The sequence below is a fragment of the Trachypithecus francoisi genome, unplaced genomic scaffold (genome assembly GCF_009764315.1).
Source record: "Trachypithecus francoisi isolate TF-2019V2 unplaced genomic scaffold, Tfra_2.0 Lachesis_group10, whole genome shotgun sequence".
Classification (NCBI taxonomy): domain Eukaryota; kingdom Metazoa; phylum Chordata; class Mammalia; order Primates; family Cercopithecidae; genus Trachypithecus; species Trachypithecus francoisi.
Genome location: NW_022681455.1, coordinates 47,384,775 through 47,404,562, shown reverse-complemented (window position 1 = coordinate 47,404,562; position 19,788 = coordinate 47,384,775). Strand labels below are relative to the sequence as shown.

At 42.1% G+C, this 19,788-nt stretch overlaps 1 protein-coding gene across 1 annotated transcript in view; it reads left to right on the top strand.

The window, feature by feature from the left end:
* Window positions 1-19,788, top strand: part of TNFRSF21 (TNF receptor superfamily member 21) — a 74,264-nt gene that overhangs the window by 35,358 nt on the left and 19,118 nt on the right. The window contains exon 4 of the mRNA XM_033217392.1: window positions 16,057-16,322. Coding sequence (XP_033073283.1) covers window positions 16,057-16,322 — 266 coding nt within the window. The remainder of the gene's footprint in view (window positions 1-16,056; window positions 16,323-19,788) is intronic.

Sequence of the window (19,788 nt, the reverse complement as noted above, 5' to 3'; positions counted from 1 at the left end):
TATCTATATGTTGCATTATTTGCCTAAATAGAAGCTAAATGGTCAGTCTTCCCAATTCTGAATTAGTTGGAATTTGGCTAGAGCAGGGAAATACATTATATGAAGTAAACATGCTATCCTACTCTGAAATGATGGAGGGAAGTTTGGGATAAGTTTGTAACCAGGTTCACTCTTAAGGGATCTCAAGGCAAAGGAAAAACTAGAAAATAATCTTTAAAAAGACTTGTTATTCAACTGCTTAACTTGTGATGTTTTTATTTAGTTATATACATTTGAACACCATGTTCAAGGCACTGTTCCAGGACTAGGGCTTACTAGGCTTTAGTAACATAGTGTTTGTTTTCATTTTATTTTTTGGAAAATTTACAAGTTGGAGAGCAATGAAGATCATGGGGAATGTGTGTGTGTGTGTGTGTGGTGTGTGTGTGTGTGTGTGTGTGTGTGTGTGTGTGTTTGTATGTAAGTCAAAGTTAGAAGAGATTCACTTAGTCCAGTCCTCTCATTATACTGAGGATGAAGCTGAGGCACAGGAAAAAAGGGTGACTTGTCTGAAGTCACATGGCCAGTAGGGTTAGAGGGAAGCCAAGGCCTGGCTCTCTAATTCCTGAGACAGTGCTCTTTATATTTGACATGTTGCTTTCCTGGTCAAAGGACTGCAGGGTTCTTCTGCTCAGTGCAGAGGACATTCTGATTTCTAAACAATTACTCAAGTTTCTTGAATGAGAAAACACACAGGCGATGCAAAAACCTAGAAGATAAATGAGGATACTGGAGACTGAGGTTGGGAAAACAAAGGAATGAAGGAACATAGCCCTTTGGCCCTTATCAGGGGCATAGGGTAGATGAGGAGGCAGGGATGGAAGGCGTGTCTCAGAGCCTGACCTACTATCTCCCCCTGGATAACCTGGGTGACACTGGTAATGGTTCCCAGATGATAATCAAGCCAGAAGGGGAAACGGTATGTGTCTACCTTCGATGAGCATCTTTTACCTGGATGATTTCAGGCTGCGGGAGGTGAAAGAACTGGTGGCTGTGAGATAAATTAGGCCATCTTGGCTCCAGGTGAAAGCAACTTAAAGAAATTCTTAAACTCTTTCAACATGCATGAAACCTTCCCACCTTTCTCTTGAAGAGACAAAGGTATTCTTCTTCATGTCTCCTTTCCTTGAACCCTCTTGGAGACTTGAGCACCTTTCTGGCTGCTTTTGACATTCTCTGACTTTAACTCAGTTTTACTTGAAAATCTATAAGAAAGTTCCTCTAGGAGAGCCTTATTATTGGTGACGGAAGGGAGAGAATAATACTTCCTGTTTGCTGAATGCTTATGATGTGCCAGGCACGGTTCTGTGGGATTTATATATATATTCTTGTTGAATTCTCAGAATAACCTTATGATGTCAGGATCATGCCAGTTTTACACATGAGGAGCAGTGGCACAGAAAGATAAAGTAAGTTGACTAAGGCCACACCACGAGTCAGTGGTGAGCCGGGACTGGCTCTCAGGCATATGGCTTTGGATCTGGAGCTGGGAACTAGTGCATACACTGCATCTCACTCTTACCCTTCCATCCTTTGGTGAAGGAGGAGGGGAGGTGTGGACAGACACTTGAAACCTAGACCATCACAAATACACTGTTGCAACATATTTCTCCTCAATTTCTACTTGTTTCCCTTTCTAGGACCCCATGATGAGGAGTGGGGGTTGATGGAGAGACATATTCAAGATATTTATATTCAAAGAAGCAACCAAGATTCAGAAAGATGGGGTTGATAATTGTTTACTTCACCCTGGGAGGCAGCATAGTGCAGTGAAAGGTGAGGGCTCATGCGTCAGATATACTTGGGTTTTGAGTATCAGTCCTGTCTATGCCATGGTACCAAGCCTGTGTCTCACCTGTAATGTGGGTGTGACTCCTATCTCATGGGATGTCTATGCAGATTGATTGATATAATATGTAGCATTGATAACATTGCCAGGTTGGTTGCCCCTTTTTCTTCCCCACAAGGTCAGGGAGATGAGCCATACTGAAGCATTCATGAAGAGCTGAGGTCAGGCGGAGGGACATTATATCTGATTTTCAACCCAAGTAGAAATCTGTCTAGGGTCAAAATTTATAATGAGTCACATAGGCCAGAAAAAGTGGTTGCAGAGGCAACCACTGCACTAGGAACTTTTACTGTAAAATGCCTTAAAGGTTGACTAGTATAAGAGTGGAAAAGAAAATCAGAGTGTGAGGCCAGGTGTGGTGACTCACGCCTATAATCCCAGCACTTTGGGAGGCTGGGGCCTGATCACTTGAGGTCAGGAGTTCGAGAACAGCCTGGCCAACATGGTGAAACCCCATCTCTACTAAAAAATACAAAAATTAGCTGGGCGTGATGGTGCGTGCCTCTAGTCCCAGCTACTCAGGAGGCTGAGGCAGGAGAACCACTGGAACCTGGGAGGTGGAGGTTACAGTGAGCCGAGATCTCACTACTGCACTCCAGCCTGGGTGACAGAATGAGACTTCATCTCAACAAAAAAAAAAAAAAAGAAAAAAGAAAATCAGACTGTGGCATGGGTAGTCTGACTCTAACAATATTAGAGGCTGGAAGGAAGGAAATTTACTCACACGGGTCTGCTCTTGTAGGATGGGTGGCACCTGCTAAGTTGATGGGTGCAGCCTTGGGAGGCGATAGAAGGGAATATTCTGTGTACTAGTGAAAAAGCAAACCTGCTCATTGGGAGATGTGTGTAGTGGGGCAGCATTGGCTCGGGAGGGAAGCTGTGCAGAGGGAAGGACCCCGTAGGCCTGATTTTGCTCACCTTAAAGATAAAGGTCTTGGATTCAAATATTTGTAATGTCTCTTTTCATCTTAAAATCCTTCTCTTCGGAGATGCAAAAACTGAAACTTGCAGTTGAAAACAACTTACAACCAACCCCTTCTGTATTTTAGGATTGAAATTCAAATACTAAGTTAAAGTACAGACCAGCTGGCTTGGTGGTCGAACCTCTTATTAGCATAACTTTGATGTCTCAATTTGAATGTAAAGACTGTTCTTTGGGGAAATAACACTGCTTAACAACCAAGATATAATTTGCTTAGTGTACTTATTTATATACTGAATTAAGTTATATTTTAGGACTTGAGTTTCTGGTTATAACATTTTTTATTTCTTCCGTTCTATCCCTTATCCACAATGTACTACTCAAGCAAAGCAAATCATAACATCCCTCTTTCCCTAGCAAACCAGCAAAAATGGTTTTACTCAGTAACAGCCCAGTTCAGAGTTCTAAGTTCCTATGAATCCCAACCACAGGCTTAGAAAAAAATGTTTCCTTCCTTCCCCAAGTGTGATTCCTCTTTTAGGATTGGTCAAATGTGGGAGAATTTGTCTTTATTGGGGGTTGTGAACAAAACCCATCTCCCAGACTCAGAACCCTGCAGACTTCTCCCTCTTTCTAGGATAAGTAGTAAGGGCCAGTCCAATTGTGGGAGTACATTGGCAATGCAGTGCAGTTGTAGGAGTGGAATTGCATGGTTCTTATACAAAGATTTCCTAGAGGTTTCAGTGGTTAGGTGACAGAAGTCGATCAACTGTAAGCTGTGCTGTGGATATATTTGAACAATATTAATAAACTCTTCAATCAAGTATCAGGAATAGCTTAAGAAGACTTTCATCTGAATCATTAAAACCACCATATGCAGTGTTTGGAAATGAACAAATCAAGTGTGTTAGGGATGATACGTTATGTTAGCACTTTGCCACTTTGGTTTTGCTTAAAATGAAGTTATGGGATGTTTGTTACTACCGGCATAGGCAAGATCAGGAGGTGATTTGGAATGCAAAGATGACATAAAATGTGATTACTATGATATACATTTTTAACTTTTATAGGAAAGGCTCCTTCTGCTACATTGTTTTCACATTCTACTTTTCTTTAACAAAGATTGATATGCTTCCTAAGTGCCATGTCCTGTTCTAAGCTTTTATAAATATCAACTCCATTTTCATAACCCTATAAGGAAGGCCACTACTATTCCTATTTTAACAGATGGGGAAACTGAGGTTTGAAGAGTAACTTCTGCAAGGTCACATAGCTAGGAAGTAGCAGTGCCAGGTTTTAAAGTCAGGCACTGATCTGACGCTAGACACTGTCCCTTAATGATCAGAATCTGCATTTTCCCATAAATTACTTGGTGCTAGAAAGGTCTAACCTTTTGTGGTTGATTTAAAAAACGAAACAAACAAACAAAAAAAAACAAAACTGTGCTCAATCAAGAAAAAAAATTATTTACCTTAGCAAAGCCCAGCTTGTTCTGAAATAAAACGCCTACAAAATTGTCATCAGCAGTAAATTTTCCTCTGTAGAAATCACTCAGATTTCCTACTTGTTCATAAATTGCTTGAAATAGAAAAATTCTAAAGCCAGACACCCAATGGCTGAAGGCTCTACAAGTCTGTTTTAAGAAATAGAGGCTGTTTCAAGTCAGAGGTAATGGAGTCCTTCTAATCTGAACTCACTTCTATTGAACTTGATGTTTTTCTCAGCACCAGACAGCAGTGGCAACAGCAGCAGCAGTTGCTGCAACCAAAGAAGCTTTCCCTCCTTTGCCAGGTAGACTTTTTGACTAAAAATTCCAGACAGTCATCCTGTCTGTCAGCCCGAATTTCCTATGGGAAGTAGGCTTGAAGTGTAAACAGCAGGAAGCCAGGCTGAAAGGAGCAGGTTATTCCGTTTAAGAGGCTGCTGTGTCCTAGTGTTCCAGCTCCAGGCTGACGGCCACAGTCATTTTCCAGCGGCGGGGTTGGACTGTTCTCACCCCCACCCCCATCCCACTGCCTTTTCCACCTCTGAGTCCAGGAATGCCATTTCCAGAAGACAGCACCTTTCTCTTTAACCTCTTAGGGTGTTTGAGGATTATAAAGCACACAAAACTGTTGGCAGGAAAAAAATCCTCTTATGGTTGTATCCTAAAAAGCATTATCTTATGCACAAGGTGGCCAGAGGCATGGCCTTTCACTTTGGGAGTCAGAGACTGTTATTCTCCTCAGACCCGCCCTCTAGTGACTTTGTTCTCTAGCCTTTAGGGTGAAGCTATTAATTAATTTATTTATTATTTTTTGAGATGGAGTCTTGCTCTGTCGCCTAGGCTGGAGTGCAGTGGCATGATCTCGGCTCACTGCAACCTCTGCCTCCCAGGTTCAAGTGATTCTCCTGCCTCAGCCTCCTGAATATCTGGGACCACCATGCCCAGCTAATTTTTGTATTTTTAGTAGAGACGGGATTTTGCCATGTTAGCCAGACTGGTCTCAAACTCCTGACCTCTTGGTCTCCCAAAGTGCTGGGATTACAGGTGTGAACCACTGTGTCCGACCTAAGGTATTTATTTTTAAAATGTATATTTCACTCTCTGTTTTAACTAACAGCTCTTAATTTAAGCTGTTTGGGATATTGAAAAGCAAATCAGCATTTCCCCCACATAGGACTCAAATACAAATAGAAAAATTACATCTAAAAATGTATGTCCTTGAGTCAACCTGGTCAGGTATTACATAAGCAGATTTTGCAGAAGAAGAGGAATTTCTGGAATTCTGCTGATGTTCTTCACGAGTAATTGGTGGTTAACTTTGCAATGTATGTATAGAATTTGACATATTAGGCTTATTGATGATGTGTCAAATTTTAATGAATAGGTGAATTCAAATGTATAAGTTAAAAAAAAACCTCTTACTATATTTCACCAAATCTGAGACACAGTTAATTGTGAGACATACCACTCTTTTATACACCACTAAGGAGAAAAAGGAAACACTACAAACAAACTGTGAAAAGGCATTGATTAAAATATACATTCAGGTGTCTTAGAATTAGTAAATATGGCGATCTTTCAGCCGCAGTCTCACCTTTTTTCCATAGTCTGACAACATGATTCTAACGCCACTTTTCAGTTCTCAGTTTTCCTCTGCTTGGCCTATTGGGCAGCAATTGACACTCTTACCTCCCTTTTCCTTGAAACACTTTCTTCCCTTTGCCTCCAAAACACCACATTGTCCTGGTTTTCCTCCTCCATCTTGAGCTGTTTCTTCTCTGTCTCCATGGCGAGTTCCTCCTCATTTTCCTGACCTCTAAACAGTGGAGAGCTCCGGGACTCAGTGCTTGCACCTCTTTTCAGTGTACACACTCTCTCCCTTGGTGACCCACAACTTTAAATACCATCTATCTGCTGGTAATTCCCAAGTGCATATTCCAGCCTGGATCTTTTACCTGAACTCACTATAGAAATATGCTCCTGCCTGCTTGACAGACCCAGATGTTTAACGGGCACCTCATGCTTAAGATGTCTAACACCAAATTCCAAACCATACCTCCACATCAATTGCCCATCACAGAAAATGTTCCCCTGCCTTCCACTTGCTCAGGCCAAAACCTTAGCATCCTTGATTCCCTTATTACATTCTCACCCCATATTTGACTCATTAGCAAATCCTGTCTGTCAGCTCTACCTTCAAAATACATGCAGAAGTCCACCATCTCCCATCACCTCCACGGACACCACTTTGGCCCAGACCATTATTACCTCTGCTGGATTACTGCTGTGACCTCTAACTGGTTGCTCCATTTTTATCTGGGCCCCCTTCAGTGTATTCTTGACCCAACACATGGAATGATATCATTTAAATGTAAAGTCAGATTGAGTCATTTCTCTCCCCAAGGTCTCCAGTGACTTTCTATTGAATGCAGAGTAGCAGCTTAAAGGCCAGATGTGATCTGCACTCTCCCAACTCCAATTTTTTCTCTCTCTATGACTCCTACTGGTCCCTCTGCCTGGCCCACTTGCTCCAGCCATGCCAGCCTTCCTGCTCCATCTTGTCCATGCCAATACCCTTCCTGCCATTGCACCTGCTGCTCCCTTTGCCCAGAACCCTCTTTCCGCAGATAATCTGCACAGCTTTCTCCATTAAGGGCTTGATGCTACCTCTATGAGGCTTCTCTTAGATGTGACAGCCCCATCACCTTCTACCCTATCCTCTTTCCCTGCTTTGTTGTTCTCCTTAGCTCTCCTCCCTATCTAACACCGTTTATGTTTTATTACTTCCCCACAATGGAGCGTAGCCTTCACATAGAAAGGGATTTTGTTTCACTTGGCATTTGTTCACTGCCATGAAAAGTGCCTGTACCTAGAAAAGTGTCTGGCACAAAGTAGATAGATGCTCAAGAAATTTTTGTTGAGTGAATAAGTTAATAGCTTCAGGTATTTGGGATGACTTCAAACACAGACTAAGATAAAGAGGAAGGAGGGATGTTTTTGTTTTGTTTTTTGCCCAGTGGAATGAAATAAAAGATTATTCGTTTTCCTCACAGTATCAGTGATATTTCTTCCATTTGGAAAACTGTCTACTGTTTTGATAGTCCATCATTGGAAAACACGTTGTCCATTTACTTCAAGAGATCTTCGCACAGTGTTTTTTGTTTTTTCTTTTTCTTTTTCCTTCTTAATAGTCCCCAAGGTTCATCTGAGCTTACGGTTATTGTCTATTAAACCTTCAACCAGATAGTGATAAATTCTGCTTCAGAAATAATTTTTTTGCAGCTAAAGTAAAATCTAAACAGATCTTCTAACTTTTACACCTCAATTAGGAAAGGACTATTTTTAACCTGGGGCATACATAGTTCCCAGCACTAATAAAGCAGTTTCCTCTGTAGTGGACGTACTGGAAGTTACTGCTGTTGGTACACAAATTTTTAGCCACGCTATGGTATACTGGTTACTATGAATCACAGGTACATGTGGGTATGTTGCTTTTAGGAACACTTACTCTGTTATTAGGCTGGAGAGACCACAGCTGGGACAGCTGATCTCAGCAGAAGGATTCTGCTGCAGTGGGAGAATCTGGGAGAACTTTCCCGCTTGTGAGCTTTGACCACTAAAGTGGACGCAGTGGATCACTCTCAACGGGAAGAGGGCACTGGCAGAGGGAGAGGCCCTTGTACAAGAACAGGGTTCCTGGGAGCCCAGGTTTCACCCATTGATGAGCACAGAACACCATAGAACCGTTGTCCTTTCTTCTAATTATTGTAGAGGCTGGAGATCTGGCAGGGCCACAAGGCTAGGGTGTGTATGGGCCTGGGGCCACTCAGGTTCTCAGTGGCTTCGGTTACAGAAGCTGATGAGATGACAGATGGTGAGGAGACTCAGTTAAGAGGATAGAGATGACAGAAAAAAAAAAAAAGGCTGTCATTCATTCATCCAAAGATATTTGTGGTATTCCTCTGATAAGTTCTGGGGATACTGCTAGTCAAAGCAGTGTGGACTTGGGCTTGGCCTTAAAGGCACATTTGAGGACATGACCATTGTATGTGGAACATCAATTCCAGTAATGTTAAAGCCATTCTTTTATTCCAATTTCTGACTTTGACATATGTTGCTTTGTATATTTGCTGTATGTGCTGTGGCCATCTTTGTCCCTGTATCTGCAGCTTGTAAGGTTATGGACACAGTGCTTGCCTACTAGGAGCATGTCTTTTGAGGAGGTTTGGGGTGGTGTTAGAAGGGAGGTTGTCTTGAGTTCATGTCTCCCATCTTCCATGTGTACATCTCAGGAGACTGCTGTGTGTGTGTTGAGAAACTGGCACAGGGATAACTATGGAGTCATCTGTCCTGGGAGGAGGTTGTGTGTTAATTGCCTCCCTGGGAATTTTCTCATTATTTATCCCTTTACAACTCTCTTTCTAGAAGAATAATGAGAACTGACATTACATGTAACAAGATGTATTGGGGGTGCTTGAATCTTTTTATAGGAGGAGTTTGATACCATCAAAAAGTTTATAAACCTGTCTTTTAGATGCACCCATTCTGCATGAGGCGTGGTTGTGCAGCATGAAACTGAGTGCTATGTTGTGTAGTTCCAGGCAGCCTTTGCTTCCTCCGGCTTTGTCTTCACTGTCCTTTATACTTCTTCCAAGGAAGGCTTTGATATGGGTTCTCAGTGATGACATTCATTTCAGATATTTATCTCCACAAGGAAAACAGCCTTCATATTTTCTCTAGTTATAAAGGTCAATTTGGGTTTTTATTAAAAGAGAAGGAACCCATTTTTGCATCCTGAAGCTGATATTCAGCTTTTAAAAAATGAGCTTCAAATTAGGATTGTCCCCCAGATAATGTGTAATTCAAGATTTTGTACTGCACTGGAAATTGCCATTTCTTCCATAATAACCCAGTTTATCAGCCCATACCTCAGTTCTTGAGCTCTCCTGCTGGGGATCAGGTCAGTACCAGCTCACTTGGAAGAAGCCATTGAGTATGGCTGTGATGGCCTGCATGTGGCAGAGGTGGTAGCAGCAGCATTTTTCCTTCCACATTTCCCCTCCTGTAGATGACTTCAGTGATCTCCTAACGTGTATGTGTGAGGTTCCAAGAAACACAGGAAGCCGGGAGTCTGGTGCTTGGCTCCATTGTTTAGCACCAGTAATCCCGGTGCTAAAACCTGTGTTTGTATAGAACTCTTCCCATCTTTTAGGTTCATTGGCCCAATGACACTTGTCCAGGCAGAGATGGAGGGGCAGGGGAAGAAGAGCTGAACTGTACTGACGTGCCACCCTAGGAGTCTTTAATGCTTGATTGCATAAATCTCCTTAACCACTCTACCAGATAAGAGGTGGTGTTTCTATTTCACTTAAGTGAAAAGTGAAATCTGAGAGGTTGCCATTTGCCCAGGGTCATGCAACTAACAAGTCACAAAGCTGGAGTTTGGAACCATGTCTTGCAACTACTACCGATGATCTTCCCACTACCTGATCCTTCCCATCCTCGTACTTTTTTCCAGGGGCCAGGGCCACCTTCTCAGACAGTTCCTGACTAGTACAGCCTCGAATATATAGGGCTTGACTCCTTTGATGACCTCCCCAGAAACGTCATCCATTCTCCAGAACTCCAGGATCTGGCACCAAGGGAAAAGGCAATGTTGGCAGGGCACAGTGGCTCACACTCGTAATCCCAGCATTTTAGGAAGCCTAGGCAGGTGGATCACTTGGGGCCAGGAGATCGAAACCAGTCTGGCCAACATGATGAAACCCTGTCTCTAGTAAAAATACAAAAATTAGCTGGGCGTGGTGGTGCACACCTGTAGTTCTAGCTACTCGGGAGCCTGAGGCCAGAGAATCTCTTGAACCCAGGAGGTGGAGGTTGCAGTGAGCCAAGATTGCACCACTGCACTCCAGTCCAGCCTGGGTGACTGAGTGAGACTCTGTCTCACAAAAGAAAAAAAAGGCAACGTGGTGTTCTATGCCCCTGTCTATCAGCCCTTCACTGGGTTGAGGGTTGTGCTACTTTTCAACGTAAGGAAAAAGACACTTGGCACCACATCCAGTTAAACAATTTAGATCAATTCAACACAGCGACTGTCACCAATTTTGATGAAAACCCTGGGAACTCCAATGGGACAGATGACTGGGCATCCTGCCAAGCAGAGAGGTGGTCCCCATGTCACTGTCATTTCACATTGAGGTTAATAATTGGGGTGGGAACTTTCATTGTCTTCTGAGTGTGGTTTCTTTTCTTTTAATGAAATGCTTTTCTAAATCTTTATGCTATTTGACAGTCCTACCCAAGGTCTCTTTAAATTGCTGTCATTGCAGGGGCTGGAGAAGTACAGCCCGTGGGTCATATCCAGCCTACTTTTTTTGTAAATCGAGTTTTATTAGAACACAGCCACATTCATTTGTGGTGTTGGTGACTGCTTTCATGCTCCAACAGAGATGGGGAGTCATGACAGAGACTGTATGGTTTTCAAAGCCTCAAATATTTACTGCTGTCCTTACAGGAAAAGTTTGCTGACTTCTCTCTTTCTCTCTCTTTTTCTTCCTCTTTTAGGGTATCATAGATTTAAAGAAAGGAAATAAAGGGTGCGGTGGCTCACGCCTGTAGTCCCAGCACTTTGGGAGGCTGAGGTGGGCAGATCAGTTGAGGTCAGGAGTTTGAGACCAGCCTGGCCAACATGGCGAAACCCCGTCTCTACTAAAAATAACAAAAATTATCCGGCCATGGTGGTGCGCACCTGTAGTCCCAGGTACTAGGGAGGCTGAGGTGGGAGAATCTCTTGAACCCAGGAGGCAGAGGCTGCAGTGAGCCGAGATCACAAGAAAAGAAATAAAGTCCCTGGGGAAATTGTTCCAGTGTCTATTAGGTGGTGCGAAAGTTACTGTGGTCTTTGCCATTTTGGTGACCAAAAAAACACAATTACTTTTTTTTGAGACAGAGTTTTACTCTGTTGCTTAAGCTGGAGTGCAGTGGTACAATCCTGGCTCACTACAACCTCTGTCTCTCAGGTTCAAGCGATTCTCCTGCCTCAGCCTCCTGAGTAGCTGGGATTACAGGTGTGCACCACCACACCTGGCTAATTTTTTGTACTTTTAGTAGAGACAGTGTTTGCCTATGTTGGCCAGGTTGGTCACGAACTCCTGAATCAAGGGATCCACTCACCTTATCCTCCCAAAGAATTACAGGCGTAAGCCACCCGCCCAGCCTGCGATTGCTTTTGCACCAACATATACTTGATTAATAATAACAGACCAGGAGGCAGCACACACACTGTGGCCAGCCTTGAGTGCATTCATCCTAGGCTGGATGGCCATTCCTGAGGAGAGTAATTCCAGCAAATAATAATGTTCCTCCACTACATCATATTCCCTATTAACCACTATTGAGGCACCACTAACTGGGTGGGTGACCTGGACTAGTCACCAACCCCTCTGCATGCGATTTCCTTGCCAACAAAATTGAACACTTAATCGTGTGTATTTATAAAGTATATATAAACACATCTTATATATGTGTATGTTATATGTGTGTGTGTTATATAGACAGTTTAAAAAGGAATAGTAAAATAAATCTCAAATAAAAGTAATAACATGAAAAGAAAACCCATTTCTCCACTGTCCAGCCCAGGAAACAGAACTTTATGAATACCTTTGAAATCCCTTCTGTGCTCCTTCCCCTCCCCAAAGAGGTAACTATCTCAATTTGGCAAATCATCCTCCTGTTTTTCTGTGTAGTTGATTGTTTTCTTTTGCCTAACACTTTTTCCTAAACAAAGAAGGCATTCAAAGCCCCAATCTGGTCTCCTCACTGGGGTTTTGTGATCACGTGCTAGACTAAAATGTTGGTATCCCCTGAGGGAGTCATTGATTTATCTTTGATTTATCAACTCCATGGAAGGAGAGGACAGCAGTAAAGAACATTGGCGACCCCAGTCAGTTCATGGAGTTGACCTCATGTTTTCATAGTAGAGAATCTAGTTGAGAGAGAGAACAAGATGAAACCTGATTTGTAGACCTTAAATTTAGCTTCCAGTCCATTTTAGTTTATGGGAAATTTCATTGTATCTATTCTTTGTGGGATTTTTTTTCTTTCTTTCTTTCTTTTGTGCCTTAAAAAAAGGATAAATACAGTACTGGGTTTTGGAAGAAGGAGTGGTTGTTAAACTTAAACCTTTTAAACTCTGTAATTACTTCGTAAAGGCGGTGTATTTGCATCTGAAATGTGCATTGAGCCTTAAGTTTAGTGCTCCGTATATGGAGCTTTCATAATGATGGCAGCACTTCCAAAAATAAATTAACTCTATAGAAAATGTTAATCAGCTTATCCCCAGTGACCCTAGTGAGTTTCTCCATTGTACACATGAGGAAATGGACATGACAGTTAGAGGTTTGCCCAAAGCCACTGTCATTGGCATTATGAGGATTTAAGCAATGGTCCTACTTACCAGAAAACACGGTCATGTTTTCATGTAAGACACTGTGAGCCTTAGTCAAATTGATCTAAATTAAGATTCAGGGACTAACAAGGCTTTTGGTGTTTGGAAGAGTCTACCACATCAAACACAAAGAGCTGGCTTATTCCTTAAAGCTACCTGCAGGGTTTTAAATCAGATATGGATTTTCTGAGGAGTCTATTTGCTTGAAATCAAAAACTCTGTATCTGACTAAACATTGCTCAGAAAACTGAAAAGCAATTGGTTCAAGTAACGTCACACTGCCAGGGAAAACTGTGAGAAGTACAGTAATGACTCGATTTGTGGCGTCCTTTTTTATTTTTTGTGGCATTCTACGTTTTTTTTTTTTTTTTTTTTTTTTAGATAGGGTCTCCCTCTCTTGCCCAGACTGGAGTGCAATTGTGTAATCTTGGCTCACTGCAACCTCCATCTCTGGGGCTCAAGCAATCCTCCCACCTCAGTCTCCCAAGTAGCTGGGACTATAGGCCTATGCCACCACACCCGGCTAATTTTTGTATTTTTTGTAGAAATGGATTTTCACCATGTTGCCCAGGATGGTCTCGAACTCCTGGACTCAAGTGATCCACCTGCCTCAACCTCCCAAAGTGCTGCATTACAGGTGTGAGCCACCCTACCCAGCCAGCATTCTACTTTTATAGTTGACAAGAAAACAGCCTTCTACTAGGAACTTATTTTTGAAAACCATTTTCAGTGGATTGGTTCAGGATGTGTCTACAGTTTTCCACATCATCTGCCTCAACAGGATTGCTTGGCAGAGTAAGAATGCATGTTGAGGAGCCACAGTGTCCTTCGTTTTTACAGAAACTTTTATAATTATTATTGTTTTTATTGGCAATAATTGATAGCTCATTTTATATATATTTTCCTGAACAACTGATGGATGCAAAAAAATTTTTTTTTCTAGGAAACCTTTGATTGAGAAATCAGAACAGTAAGCCCCTCTTTAGTCTTCTTTTTTCCTTTCTCTCCTAAGCCTCACTTGGGAATGTGACCATATTTTTTTACTGAGTAGTAAATATTTTTAAGATATTGTTAACTATAACAGCTATGTTATCAGGGCAAGTGAGCAGGGCCTCATTCAAAGACATGATATTGGCCAGGTGTGGTGGATCACACCTGTAATCCCAGCACTTTGTGAGGCCAAGGCAGGCAGATCACCTGAGGTCAGGAGTTCGAGACCAGCCTGGCCAACACGATGAAACCTCATCTCTACCAAAAATACAAAAATTAGTTAGGTGTGGTGGCAGGTGTCTGTAATCCCAGCTACTTGGGAGGGTGATGCAGGAGAATCCCTTGAACTCAGGAGGCCTATGGTTGCAATGAGCTGAGATTGCACCATTGCACTCCAGCCTAGGTGGCAAGAGCAAAACTTCATCTAAAAAAAAAAAAAAACAACAACAAAGACATGACATGGATTCAGAGGACTTACTCACCCATTGTAGTAAAATACCAGAGCCCTTACTATAAGGGTGATATATGCACCCCACATGTAAATCCTGGCAAAGCCAATGGTAATTGTAGAGAGAAGATGCCGTAAAGAGAGAGACACCAAAGTGAGCTCCTCAGGGAGAGCCTCTCCTCACGAAGGGTTGGTGCCAGGTGCTTATCCTGAGTTTTTGGATCTTGAGATTTGATTTTTGCAATTCACCAGTTTCATCATCACCATTTCATCTGTTCATCAGATCTGGGGACCACAAATGCACACTCACTGGGTTTTCAAGTGACTGCTGAGCCAGAATAACAATATATTGAATCACTGGGGACAGCTGTCTGTCAGAATAACCAGTCATGGTCATTTATAAGCCAAGGCATTTCCTTCCTCTTAGAATGTGCCATCAATATTGTCACATTTCATAGTGGTTACACATATAGGATTTCAATTGCAAACCTGGTGAGTTGGGTTCAATAACCAACTCAACTACCTTTGTGATATTGGGCCAGTAGCCTAACTTTTCTAAGTGTATTTTTTTCTTACCTGTGTAATTGAAATATTAATGCCTTATAAAGATGTTCAGTGAGCTAATGCCTTAACATAATACCTAGAAAATAACAGCTATTGTTATTACACTGTCCCTTTGGCTGCTGTCTTCATTATAACTATGTGAGTCAAGTTGGGAGACTGAATAATGAATTAGAAAATTGCTTGTTGAACATGACTTTGAGCACAAGTTACGTGTTCTTCAGGAATGCTTCCATTGGCCTGGAACAGGTGAGCACACTGTCAGTTGATATAAAGGACACCATTCCCAGAATTTGAACACCTTTTACCTAGACAGTGCTGGGTAAAGTCCATTGCAGTTTTAATTTGCGGCTTCCCTTTTTCTAAATGCCATGAAGTCACCATGTTTTTTAGATGGGAGCCTCTAACTTACTTGGTTACTGTTGTATTTAGTACAGTAGTTAAGTTTTAGATTATGCACTATTCTGAGTAATGTGATCAAATCTCACGGTCCTGTACCATCCTACTCTGTCCTTCTGGGGAAGGGAATCATCCCTTTGTCCAGCATATCCATGATGGAGACCTCACCTGCCTGTGAGTCACTTAGTAGCCGTCTAGATTATCAGATTGACTGTCTCGGTACTGGTACCACAGTGCCTGTGTTCAAGTCACCCTTATTTTACTTAATAATGGCCCAAAGCTCGAGAGGAATGATGCTGACAATTTGGATATGCCAGCGGCCATAAAGTGCTTCCTTTAAGTGAAAATGTGAAAGTTCCCAACTTAATAAGAAAATAACTTAAAGTATAATAATAATAATAATAATAAGGAAAAAAAGACAATTGTATGCTGAGGTTGCTAAGATCCACAAGAAGAAGGAATCTTCTATCCATGACATTGTGAAGAAGGAAAAAGAAATTCATGCATAGTGTGTAAAGGGGTGTGTACCATCCATGGCTTCAGGCATCCACTGGGGATCTTGGAACTTATCCACTCCTCTCCTTCAACAAGGGTGGATTACTACAGTAACAGAGAAATCACTGTGAATACCTTATTTGGGTTTGGCTTTCAAAACATCTTTTTGGGTCTGATTTATTATAATTCCATGATCGCTCTTTCTTCTGATTCTGCACTCAGGAAGTGAAATTTGTATGAGGGTACCAGCTAGTCCACAAGATGAGCTGCTTGTGCCAAGTGCTTAAGGGAGGCAATGCATTCCTTTGACACAGGGCGATAGGAAAGCATGCCTCTTCTAGTTCATTCATTAAAACAGAGCTGCCTTAGATAAGAAGCTTTCCTTACAAGCCCTCATTTGTTTATTTTTTCTCTGGTGTAGGTATCGACATCCTGAAGCTTGTAGCAGCCCAAGTGGGAAGCCAGTGGAAAGATATCTATCAGTTTCTCTGCAATGCCAGTGAGAGAGAGGTTGCTGCTTTCTCCAACGGATACACAGCCGACCACGAGCAGGCCTACGCAGCTCTGCAGCACTGGACCATCCGGGGACCCGAGGCCAGCCTCGCCCAGCTAATTAGCGCCCTGCGCCAGCACCGGAGAAACGATGTTGTGGAGAAGATTCGTGGGCTGATGGAAGACACCACCCAGGTAATGGAGCCCTGGTTGTGTGTCTTTACCACTGACCTATTGCTCCTATGCTTCAAATTTTATTAGTTGTATGGGAACAAAGAAAAATAACATATTCGGTGGATAGGCGCACACACACGCACACACCCTAATTTCTAGAATGGGGGTTCTCAGTGGCCGTCCATTAGAATCATCTAGAAAACTTAAAAAAAAATACTGATGCTCGGACCCTACCTGCAGAGCAGTCACATCAGAATCTCCAGGGGGCAGAGTATGAATCAGTGTTTTTAAAAGCTCTCTTTGTTACCCCATTTACCATATCCTTTTGCGTGGCACACTTTGAACAAAACCAAGAAAATACGCTTTTTACTACACCCACCTCTTCTCCAGAGGGTGTTTTTGTGAAGTGGCTTATGAAGGCAGCATTCTCGCGTCCTGAGGATGCAGGTGGTGCCAGCAACAGTTGATGACAGAACTGATTCTCCTCCTTGGGTTGTTCCATGGAGCACATCAGATGGGAACTGAGGGGACCCAGGAGTGTGATTTCTTTATAGCCAATGAACCCTGGCTTTGGAGCCAGACAACACTGGATTTGACTTCTGGCTGTGGTACATATTAGCTTAGGTGACGAAGGGTAAGTTACTTCAACTTTCCTTGCCTCTGTTATTCACGTTTTCAAGCCTGCTATATAAGATTAAGATGAGAAATAAAGCATATAAAATGCCTGACTCATTGCAAGTGTTCTATAAATGGTAGTTACGACCATGATGTAACTCATTTTACTTAACCTTTCTTTAATTGTATGTACTTCCCTGAAAGGCCATGAATAAAGTACAGATTTGGATATTGAATCATATTTTCCATAGACTTCGATTCAGGTTTCAGAACATATTCCCAAAGTAAAGAAAGTGCTACCACTAAGACTTGATAAAACCCACTTAAGATTTAAAGGGCCAGGCCGGGCGCGGTGGCTCAAGCCTGTAATCCCAGCACTTTGGGAGGCCGAGACGGGCGGATCACGAGGTCAGGAGATCGAGACCATCCTGGCTAACACGGTGAAACCCCGTCTCTACTGAAAAATACAAAAAACTAGCCGGGCAAGGTGGCGGGCGCCTGTAGTCCCAACTACTCGAGAGGCTGAGGCAGGAAAATGGCGTAAACCCGGGAGGCGGAGCTTGCAGTGAGCTGAGATCCGGCCACTGCACTCCAGCCTGGGCGACAGAGCGAGACTCCGTCTCAAAAAAAAAAGAAAAAAAAAGATTTAAAGGGCCGGTCTGTGTTATTATTACGGTGGTCCAAATTTGTTACCTAAAAGAGCTAGGTAGAGATTTTTTATGACATCAATTCAATTTACTATCATTCTGTATCACATTTTGTGTATCAAAGGATTCCATTTTACATACTTTATACTTATGCGTAAGTATACTTTATGTACTTAAGAAGTCCAAATGCTTTTATCTTTTTATACTGATAGCGCAGTACTTCTTGACAATTGATGTAACCATTTATCAGGTGAATCTTTTATCCAAGTAACTGGATGATAATAATTTATAGGTGCTAATTGACTTTGAAGGTGGTCTTTTAAAGCTCCTGGCATATTTTTAACTTCTTTGAAATGTGGAATTTCAGAAAAAATACTTATTAATAGACCCAAGTGATAAACATTCAAAGGCATACACCAGTGTCTTACGACTTTCTAAGAAATAATTTAGGTGTGAAATATTATTCAAAACTAAAACTAGGCTTTATGTAGCTGGATTTGGGGAAAAGTGAGGAAGATGTTAACCCTCCAATTAGGTAAAATGGCTGCAGTTTGAATACAGGGAGTTTAGAGGCAAAGCATTGCCATGCATTCTTAGAGACTGGGTTTAAGGAGAGAGCTGGAAGACAAGCCTAAGGTTCAAAGAAGGATTTAGATACGTGAGAATAAGTCACCTAATGTCCTTGATGATGCCTAAAAGAAAGATAACATGGCCAGGCGCGGTAGCTCAACGCCTGTAATCCCAGCACTTTGGGAGGCTGAGGTGGGCGGATCACGAGGTCAGAAGATCGAGACCATCCTGGCTAACATGATGAAACCCCGTCTCTACTAAAAATACAAAAAATTAGCCGGGTGCGGTGGCGGGCACCTGTAGTCCCAGCTACTCGGGAGGCTGAGGCAGGAGAATGGCGTGAACCCGGGAGGCGGAGCTTGCAATGAGCCGAGGTCGCACCACTGCACTCCAGCCTGGGCGATAGAGCGAGACTCCGTCTCAAAAAAAAAAAAAAAGAAAGATAACATACGACTGATGCAGGTTAGGATTTGGTTAACCCAAACCTATGGTGGGCCCATGGAAAAATAAAAAGGGGAGAGTGCGTGTCAAAAAGAGTGATTCATAATAAAATCATTAGGTCAACAAATAAGAGAACAAAGCACCTTCTTCCTAAGTGCCAAATTCTTGTACACTTTAATCCTTTCCTTCCCCTTATCTCTTCTATAATACCAAAAGATTGTAATAGTAGCTATTTTTTGTTATTTATTTTTTGAGAACAGTAATGTCAAAGCACTGTACAGCTTTCTCTGTGGTTCTGCTATAGCCTGTGAGTTAATGATGGAGGCTGAGAAGGCAATATTAAGTTTTTTAGTTCATGTTTTAATAATATACATCAATGTCTAGCAGCATTTTGGATCCAGCTCTAGCTCTAATTTTAATAGCCAATGAACATGGATTTCTGGCTGCCAGTTCTTATTACAGGTTGAGTATCCTTTATCTGATATGCTTGAGACTGGAAGCGTTTTAGATTTTGGATTTTTTCAGACTTCGGAATATTTGCATATACATAATGAGATAGCTTGGGGATGGGACCCAAGTCTAAACATGAAATTCCTTTATGTTTCACATATACCTTATATACATAGACTGAAGGTAAGTTTATACAAAATTAGAAAAAGTGTGTGCATGAAGCAAAGTTTGTGTTAAGTACTCATGTGTGGAATTTTCCACTTGTGGCATTATGTTGGCGCTCAAAAAGTTTTGGATTTTGAATTTTGGGATTAGGGATACTCAAGTGGTAATTGCACAGTATGTTACTCTCTGTCCATAGTTTATTTCTGAAAGTTGTCCCGTCAAACAAGAGAATCAGAAGGCAGGGGGCTTAATTGAGACTTCTTATTCTCATCCTGTGATGGGCTTGTACTCCCTCTGCATGGTGGTACTGCTGGGGATTTGGGGCTTTGCCCCAGGAGTTAAGGGACTCTTAATGGGTAAAAATGACTATTTTTTTTTTTAATGGTCAATGTTTTTTCTCTTCATAAGCGTGAAAGTGCCTGTGTTATGTTCCACTCAATCCACTCAAAGGATTAATCCTGGTGTGGCTTTTAGTTGCCTCTGTCAAGAACAGCCAGTTCATTATTAACTGTGGTGGCCTATTCGCCATTTTTAAATTACACCCATTCAGAGTCTGACTCTTTCTTTATCTGAGGTAGGAGCTGTTATTTTTCAGCACC